The 9,729-nt window shown below is 41.5% G+C and overlaps 1 protein-coding gene across 1 annotated transcript; it reads left to right on the top strand.

The window, feature by feature from the left end:
* On the top strand, positions 1-9,729 carry ccdc172 (coiled-coil domain containing 172). The gene is made up of 8 exons (XM_069144095.1): positions 1-79; positions 218-303; positions 2,098-2,214; positions 2,765-2,930; positions 3,854-3,955; positions 5,015-5,117; positions 9,182-9,269; positions 9,518-9,729. The coding sequence occupies exons 1-8, from the start codon at positions 1-3 to the stop codon at positions 9,539-9,541; spliced, it is 765 nt and encodes a 254-aa protein (XP_069000196.1). The 3' UTR covers positions 9,542-9,729.

Raw genomic sequence — 9,729 nt, forward strand, 5'->3', positions numbered from 1 at the left:
ATGAGTTTAGACAAACTCTTCCAACAAATACTTCTGACCGAACAACAATTAAGTGAACAGACACACGAATTCAAACACGGTACGGTTTCCTGCGTTAGTTAGCAAACGAGCTAAGGGCTAGTTACGATGCTAGGTTCTCAAAACAAACAAACAAACAAACAAACAGTTTATGTTTACACGCTGTGACGCTGAATAAATAAACACTGACTGTCTCCAGTTAAAGTGGCCATCACCAGGTGCAGGGAGGAGATCCGGAGCGCCTCTGAAGAGGATGAGAAGACCAACCAGGAAGTGGACCAAACGGTGAAGTTTAGTTCTTATTAAAGTTGTTTTTAAAGTCGTTCAAACATTTAAAACTTATTTTCGTGACTCGAAGAGAAAACCACGTTTTTAAAATCAGTTTAAATCTCTTTTAAAAACAGACTTTTAAAAACAGACTTTTGCTGATTTCAGTGACGAACTCTTGATTTCTTCTTTAATCCTGTTTTTATTTTATTTTATTTGTTTTTATAGTTTTATACAATCATTGTGTTGTTAAAGGCTTCTCAGTATTTGCTTATTATTTTTTTATATTATGGCTTATTTTATGTGAATATCTTAGTAACTAGAGTTTAGAAAAGTGCCATACAAACAGAGTTTATTATTATTTAGATTTATAAATCATTTATATGAATATTATACTAATATTAAATTAATATTTAATATTAATTAAATATTAATATATTTTAATTATATTATATAACATATTATATTTTAATATGTTAATATAAATTAATATTATATTAATATAAATATATTATTTATATTAATATTCATTAATATAATATATATAAATCATAGTCTGATGGGAGTAAAGGAGCCTATTCAAATGATTTATACATCAAAATAATAATAAACTCTAGTTACAAAGAGATTCACATTAAATAAGCCATAAAAAAAAAAAAAAGAAGCAAATGCTGAGAAGCCTTTAACAACACAACGATTGGTGTCCTACACTTTGGAAAAGTCTCACAGTTAAAGTTATCTGAAGTACTGTGATGATGTTGATTGGTTTGGACCAGTAGGAAGTTTAAATTGTTGTTTTGTTTTTGTACAAATGTAACCTGAAACCTGAAAGTCATTTCAAAGTCATCTTCTGGAGAAGGAAACATCCTCATAAGAAGTATTGGTTCATATTTTCCTCTTGTATCATTTTCCCGGTTCACTTATCGTCTGATGTCTTTGTGAAGCTGAGACGGGACGTAAAGAGGAAGACAATCCCATTTATTACTGTTTTACCTCGAGACAAAGTGTGAGTGGACGCGCGACGTTAAAGAAGTGCATATTGGCATATTGATGAGCCGATTTGCTTTATGATGAAAAAAAAAAAAAAAAACCTGCTTCATCTTCGACCGTTCGTTTCATCAACAATTGATCGCGAGTGCCACCGTAAAAAAAAAAAAAAAAAAAATCAATGACTAATTTCCACCGGATAACATTAGTGAAACCTTTTAAGCAGGTGTGAGATACGATGTCAAAAAGGCCTCCGGCTCTGTGACCTTTTCAGAAATATCGCTAACTTCTTCCCGCGCTTGTAAAAGCGGACGTCCGATCAAAAGAGCAAATTGGAAATAGAAAAACCACGCTGAGGACGAGGCTACGCGTCCGTCTGTGAGGACGGGAGGCCTTCCTGCACCGACTCTTGAGGAGGCGGGTATATTGAGATGGTTTCCATCGTCCAGACGTGCAGGCTGTGTTTACAGCTCTCGTGATGAAACGCTTTGTGAGAACCGCCTCGTTTTAAAAACAACTCGGAGGCCGATTGCGCTCACCAGTTAAAAAGAAAAGACAAAAACGTCCACACAACACAAGACGACAATCAAACTCACTTCCTGCCTGAAGGGCCGAAAGAAACAGATTGAAAACTGTGTTCCTTTCTATTACAATTCGAGGGAGTCTACGTCTCTCTTTTCTTTGAGGGGCGTAATTACACCAGCTGAAGAAGTAAACGAGAAACATTTGAGCGGCGAATGAAAGATTTGAAAAAAAACGGGTTTGTTTTTTGTCTCTCGTCTGTACGTCCGTCTCCGTCTCCGTCTCCCGTGTTTTGCGCTGCAGGCTCAGCGGTTGTCTGCGACGAAGCTGCAGCACCGGCTGACTGAGAAAAGCGAAGAGCGGATGCGGAAGCGAGCGGAGGAGCTGCTGCGCCGGAAGAAGCATCTCGGCGAACGTCTGGTGGGTTTCAATCAATATTTTACGACTCAAAGTCGGACCGCTTTTGTGCAAACGTGGAAAACCGACAGTCGTCTTCTCGTATCTGAACACACAGAGAGAGAGAGAGAGAGAGAGCTCGGGAATAATCGTCTCTGATTGGTGACTCAACAAGTGTGTTTAACTGAATCATAGAGATTCAAAACGAGCTGCGACGATTCACGTCTTATTTCATCTGATCAATCGATTGATCAAACGAAGGGGGGAGGGGGAAAGAGGGGGGGGATTGTCCATCCGTAACTTCGCAGTTTTGTCAGTGGACTTATTGTCTTTCGGCCTCCCGAGCCACTGAACTGAGAATCGCTTCAAATTTCTTCAAAAGGCTGTCGAGGTCGTCAAGAAGTATTTTTGTAAGTGAAGTCAGACGGGGGTGTGACAGAAGGGTAAAATATAGATAAAGGTTTTTATTTTATTTTTTCAGATTTCATCATCAATAGAAGTCGGCAGCTTCACAAGCAGCTGAAGTGTCGTCGTCGTCATTTTTTTTTTTTTTTTTTTTTTTTTTTCTTGCCAGGCCGAGATAAAGAAGGAGTCGAGAGATGAAGAGGAAAAGTTCCTTCGGGAGATCTCGAGGTTCAACGATGACTTCGGTCTTCGAGGGAACGGAGAGACGGCGTCGGAGAGCCGGACGCTCGCCGAGCTCACGGACCTGCGGAGGGAGGCGGAGTCGCTACACGGAGGTCATGTGATGCCCGGGTTTTAATTTTAAAACCCGACTGCTCATGTTGTGCAGAAGAAGTGGAAGTAAATACAGGTTTTCTGATTTTAAAACGGTAGCTTGAAGTATCTGAAATCAGGTATGTTATTCATTACTGAGTGGAGTTAAACTAACTAGTTGTTCTCTGGTAGGAATAAAAGAACAAGTTTATGGAATTGGAGCCAAAATATCTTATTTCATAATATGTCCATCAAACCATCTAAACAGTCTGATTCCAGTCATAAAATACACATGAAGTAATTCTGTTCACACTGAGGTGATGATCAGATTTGGGGTTTGAAAGTTAAAGGTACAGGAACTCAATGTGCTAAATCTATTTTCTCTAATATCACGAGTGCATAAATGTACAAAGAATAAATAATGAAATAAACTTTACGGTTCTCGCCCACTAAACTACACAGTTCTCATAAATACGAAGCTCGTTAGGTGTAAAGTCTCCTATTTATCATTTTAGATTTCAAATCTGTGCAGCTCACTCTCAAAACACTCACGAGACCTCGCTGCGAACATGACGTCGTTCATAAAATAATAATAATAAAATATCGAAAAGGTTTTGACTCCAGCAAAAGTTTTTTGTTCGTTGGCTTGAAGGCAGTTTGAAAACTTGGAAAAACAAATATATAGTGTTTGTGAGTTTTACGTCATTATTGAGGTTAATTAAAAGAACTTCTGCAGTTGTTTGAAGAGACGTCTCCATGGCAACGGTTGATTCAGCGCAGTGTTCTCCTGTTTGTTTTTTGTTTTTTTTAAGTGAACATTTAAAGTGAATTACAAAACATGCTTACATTGCACCTTTTCAGATTAAGGTTCCTTTTGTTGTGCTGTGCAGTTACTATTAAATATAAAGTTGAGGTCTGACTGTCTTCTCTCTCCTTCTGCTGTCAGAGATGGAGCTGATGAGCAGCAGGAACAGTCACATGATCTCCGTGGACGCAGACAAGAGGACGCTCCTGCTTCAGCTGCGCGGCCTGGACGACACCCTGAAAGGTGAAATCGTGATTCATGATCCAGATCTTAGAGATCATAATGCTAAACACTCTGCATGTGTCTTCCTGCCCCCGTTTTGTTGTTTGAAGTATGTTCCCACGGTGACGGCCGACGGCAGCTTTCCAACCTGTTTAGTCAGACTTGCTGACGAGGCGGTTTCAATCTGGAGCCCAGATGTTGGATGTAATCATGTTAGTGTCTGGCTTCGGGATGGAGGTTGGAAACGAGATCACTGGTGTGAACGAGGTTTTTTTTCTGAGGTCGGTGTTAAAGGGGCTCGATTCACACGTTCAGTGAGAAGAAGACGTTTTTTTCCCTTTAGGTTTTCTTTATAATATTATTATTTTGGCTACGTCGACCCACAGTCTACCACGTTTTTTAAACTTGCATCTGTCCCAAGCGATGACAAGCAGTGACGACACCCGTTTGGTTTGTGAACGTTATGAATCCTCCAGTTCAGATTCTGTCCGTCACCATCTTTGCTAGTTTGGAGCGGCGTCGAGCAGGAAGTGACCATATTTGGGTGAGCTGGGGGAGGAGCCAGCGGTGGATCTGACTGATCTGACCGATCTGATTGAGAACCTGACGATACTACGTCCCGCCCACCGATAGCTGTAACCTGACTGCACCACAGGCCTGTCAATCAAACAGACACGCCCCCAAAAACAGGTCTTCTTGAATCTTGAGTCTATGGAGCCGGAGGCTTTTTGGAGCCGACCTCTAGTGGCACTCGCTGGTATTGCAGCTGAAGACACTTCTGGATCAGAACCATTTTACAGCTACGAACACTTTCATATATCCAGCCTGCGTTCTGTCCTTTACTTTCTTATTATTATAATGCGTCCTCCCTCAAATACATCTTCAATTAACACGACGAGTGCGTTGAAGTCCGTTTGCATCAAAAGTCAGTCACAGAGCAACGCCTGCAGAAAAGGTAAAGATATAATCCAAATCTCATCCCATCGTCTCAACCGATGTCTCAAATGTCTTAAAAAATGCAGCTGCGTTACGCGGCCGTCATTTTTTATTTCCCGCTGTTTTCCCTCCCTGACTGCTAAGAGCTGGATCGGCAGCTGAGCGACGGCGAGGCCACGACGGCGTCTCTGAGATCCGAGAGGCTGTTTGTCAGTCAGAAGCCTCTCGCCGACGCCGCCTGTCAGAGGTGAGTACCGGAGGAAGAAGCAAAACAAAGTGTAAACAGATAAATATTTAGCAGTCCGTGAACTCGGACGCTTTCTTCTCACCACGACTCGGCGGTTTCTCTTTTTAATACAACTTAAAGGGACGGAGGAAAAGAAGCGCTACGTGGCATCGTAGGTGTTATTTACAAGCTTTGGGATGTGAAGAAGTGCTGAACGGAGCAGTCGGCTCTCGTCTCCTCACGCTGCTGCTGGCCGGAGTCCACATCCTGAAGAAGTGTAAATAACAGCATTAAGACCACGTGGCGTAATTAAGGCTTTGATCTGCAGCGTACTTCATTCAGGAAAACAAAGAAGGAGGAGCGTTCACACCGACCGTTTACCCACAAATAAATACAGTTTGGGTCGTCACGCTTTACCAGGGAAGATATTCACTTTTCTACACAAACTGAGCAAACAGGGAATCAAACATCTCTAAACGTCAGAGACAATAACACTGGAAAAAAGTCATCGTTAAAACTTCCTCACACGGAAACACTTTGCCTCATCAGGTGAAGTTGGCTAAACGTATTTTTCTCCAATTGTGACAGATACTACGTCCCGCCCACCGATAGCTGTAACCTGACTGCACCACAGGCCTGTCAATCAAACAGACACGCCCCCAAAAACAGGTCTTCTTGAATCTTCTTTTCTAATGAATGAGGGATTATTTTCAGATGGACCTCCAGAAAACTAATAAGAAGGAGTGACTTTAGCTAACAACACCGAGATAACTGATGGACACATTTTATTCACTTTGGATTTGATGAGAGAAGTTGAATGGGAGTCTATGGAGCCGGAGGCTTTTTGGAGCCGACCTCTAGTGGCACTCGCTGGTATTGCAGCTTGCGTATTAGTCTCCGACTTTTTTCAATTCTCAAGTGTCATTAGATATTATTTTATTTTACAGTATACTGCAGCAGTAAATCTACATATGTTGACGTTACTGGAGCCAAACGTTATATTTGATATAAAATGACGTGATGGACGGCAACATTTAGCACCGCTGTCCTCTCGTCACCGTAGAAACTGAATCAGATGTAGAATATGAATTGCGGATCTATTGAAAGCGGACTGGTTCTGCAGGTGAATGCTGGTCCACCGTGTTTCCACACAAAGAGACTTCCTTTATTTAATTAAAGGATGGAGATCAATAGTGTTCCAGGAAAGAAGGGTCATTGTTGTCTCTGATGCCACTACTTTGGATAATGTCTTCTCTACTGCGCTACGGATGGGAAGTGATTAACGAATCCGCAGACTTATCGAGATGATGGAGGATTTTTTTTCGGCACTTTCAGTTTATGAATCTAACTTTTAAACATGTATTTATATATTTTTACAACTTTTAAAAGACATTTTATTCCCGTCTTTCCTTGCCTTCTCTTCCGTCCTTGCTTGACTTTATTTATATTTCCTGTCCCGTCTTCATGTCCTGGTCTTCTCCTCGCTGTACACCCCCCTCCCCTCTCTCAGCATGGCCTTAAATCACGCATGTGGGGTAGCATGTCCTGTTCATCCATCAGCCTCATTAAACATACTCGCTCCTTCATTTGCCTCAAGGAAGTGCTGAGGATGTGGCTTTGGACAGAGCCCCCCCCCCCACCCGTACACCCGCCCTCAGTCATTCTTATGATCATCCGTTTGGAAGTGAGACCATCAATCGTGTCTTCAGCCCCTTTAAAACGCATATTTAACTCTCCGCTTATTGATTGTTGGAAATTGAATGCATGTCAATGTGAATGAGTGCTGCGGCCTTTTAAAAAGTGTTCAGTGTGCAAAACAGGGAAGGGCCGGCGCCGATGGTTCACGGCGGCACAATAGAAAGACATCGTGGTTGAGGATTGAGAATTTAAGAGTTTCGTGGATTTTTTTTTTTTTTTTCACTTTCTTATCATTGTTTAAATATTTGTGTGGGTTTCTTTAAAAATGTCACTACGCTACAGAAATCTAATGAAGAAACCAAACAAAACACAGATATCACCAAAATCTAAAAGAATTCACGGTGAAACTTTCAAACACGACTGTTGTTGTGGGTTTTTTTCAGCCGGTGAAAATGTAATTTCAGCCTGGCTGTTTTATTGTTTCATTAACTCCCAATAAAAGAAGAAAGTCATGTGCGGCTCCATTATAGATCCTTCTCACACACACACACACACACACACACACACACACACACACACACACACACACACACACACACACACACACACACACACACACACACACACACACACTCCGTCAGGTACTGCAGCTCAAAGGCCAGAGAGACAAACTGAACCCAGTAACACAATTGGACGTGTGTTTATGAAATTAGAGTGTAAAATATTTACTTTGCTGCCATAAGACTCGACTGCTTTTAAAGAGAGAAGAAGCTGACGGTAACCGAGGGGTCGAGGTCTCAACTTCATATTTCTGGGTTCTTTAAGGTCCATTTTTGAGCCATTGTTTTTATAAAGTGTTTCATCTCATCGTGTTAAATACGGAAAAAAACCTGTCCTTTTTGTACATTAAATGTATTTTAATAGCTCACCGCTGATTTTAGTGTTAAGACTGTTCACTCAGATCATTTTCTTTCCTTTCTTTGCCTGAATTTCCTCTTACGCTGCGTTCCAGATGTTCTACTTGCGTTCCAGATGTTCTACTTGCGTTCCAGATGTTCTACTTGTGTTCCAGATGTTCTACTTGTGTACTAACTTTCACTATTTTGAGTACATGAGTGCAGAAACACGCAGTACACTGAAAACGCGCCCAATAAAAGAAACGTGAAACTTTCCACCCGAAGCGGTCGCCATCTCGGCTACGTAGAGGAAAGGGGGCGGGGCCAAAGGGTTCTCAAATTAAAGGCGCCGGAGGAAGCTGCGGCGCAGACGTGTTTAGTGTGTCAGTGTTTTTGCGTACGAGCTAACTATTTGTTAGCGTTACTAACAGACGTGTTCTCATCATCAGATTTAGATTCACTGCGGTGAACCGGAGGACGATCTGACATTATTCGAGCGCCATGTCGTTCCTCCTGCATCCGTCTCTCCGACGCACTTTAAAGCCCGTCGAGAACGATCCAACTGGATGAACTGGATGTGAGAGAAATGTTCTGCTCCTGATTTATTGCTGTCAGATAGTTGTGCGCTCTGTAATTTGTCCCCCGGGGGTTCCTCTGTTTCAGGAGGCCCCCAGAGACACTCGCACAATAACAGGGACCAGACGACAGGCTGACGGCAGCGTGAAGAGTCGATGAACCGTTTTGGATTATTAGCGCGGCTCTCGATTCGATTTCATTTATCATACAGGGTGTTTATATTTCACATTAACAAGATTATTCCTCCGTTCGCTCAGTTACTTTGATCAGGTACAACAACAGACGGGATATAAAAGTGTTCGTAGCTTCAGGTCTGTAAAATGGTTCTGATCCAGAAGTGTCTTCAGCTGCAATACCAGCGAGTGCCACTAGAGGTCGGCTCCAAAAAGCCTCCGGCTCCATAGACTCCCATTCAACTTCTCTCATCAAATCCAAAGTGAATAAAATGTGTCCATCAGTTATCTCGGTGTTGTTAGCTAAAGTCACTCCTTCTTATTAGTTTTCTGGAGGTCCATCTGAAAATAATCCCTCATTCATTAGAAAAGAAGATTCAAGAAGACCTGTTTTGGGGGGCGTGTCTGTTTGATTGACAGGCCTGTGGTGCAGTCAGGTTACAGCTATCGGTGGGCGGGACGTCAAACTCTGGACGTCCGAACATGTCGGACCAGTTATGACTTTAATCTGTTTAATTGACACCAACTGTTACTGAATGTTAATCTGGTTGTTTAAAAAAAAAGATAATTATTAATATTATAGTGAAAAATACTTTCATGGTGTTTATGTAGTTTTTACCTTCAGTGATAGAAAGAAAAAAAGAAAATGCAAACTAATTAACAGGAAAAAAATCAAGTAGTTTAAACTCAATATTTCAAACCCAAAATGCTGAAGCTGCTTTTTTTTTTTTTTTTTTTTTTTTTTTTTTCCAGATTTTCATATTATCATAGTTTTACTGACGTGGTTTGATTTGCTCACCAGGCTGAGGACGGAGCTGGAGTTTTACAAAGAAGGAGAACTGGAGCGTCTCAGAGAAGCTCTCAGCTCAGAGATCCAGTTCCTGCAGTCAGTAAGTTACCGTGTTATAAATACAGCTTTAATTCAAGTTAACAGAACGACTTCAGTTCATCAGAGTGAGACATTATCTGCATTTCAGTTCAGGTAAAAGAAATACTAACTTTCAGATATATCGGTATTCATTTTCCAAACTCGGCCATACTCCTGCTCGGTCTCCGGCGGCTTCTTTATGCAGCTTTCATCACGTTTTATTTTCTGTCTGTCTCTTCCTGTTGTTTTTTGTTTTTTTAATATTTGCAGAAGCTGGACAGCAGCCAGGGATGAGAGCAGCATTAGAGATCGGCTCAGTGAGGATACAGGAAGGTCGCCGCCGGTTCACCGTTTGTCTCTTCTGTTAGAAAACAAACACGCTGCTGAATAGACGGCAGAGAAGAAGAAAGAAGACAGGAAGGGAACAAGATTATAAACTAAAACCTCTGCTAATATTTATCCAAATAGAGCGTTCAGCTTCA

This window comes from Embiotoca jacksoni, unplaced genomic scaffold, assembly GCF_022577435.1.
Source record: "Embiotoca jacksoni isolate LCO1_2020_lvr unplaced genomic scaffold, fEmbJac1.0.p SCAF_12, whole genome shotgun sequence".
NCBI lineage: Eukaryota > Metazoa > Chordata > Actinopteri > Embiotocidae > Embiotoca > Embiotoca jacksoni.

What these genes read in the sequence shown, in the direction of transcription:
- ccdc172 (XM_069144095.1), top strand. Translation starts at nt 1, where the DNA reads ATGAGTTTAGACAAACTCTTCCAACAAATACTTCTGACCGAACAACAA. An exon ending in GACACACGAATTCAAACACG is followed by an intron (nt 80 to 217) that starts GTACGGTTTCCT and finishes GACTGTCTCCAG; the next exon opens with TTAAAGTGGCCATCACCAGG. An exon ending in CCTGGACGACACCCTGAAAG is followed by an intron (nt 3,956 to 5,014) that starts GTGAAATCGTGA and finishes CTGACTGCTAAG; the next exon opens with AGCTGGATCGGCAGCTGAGC.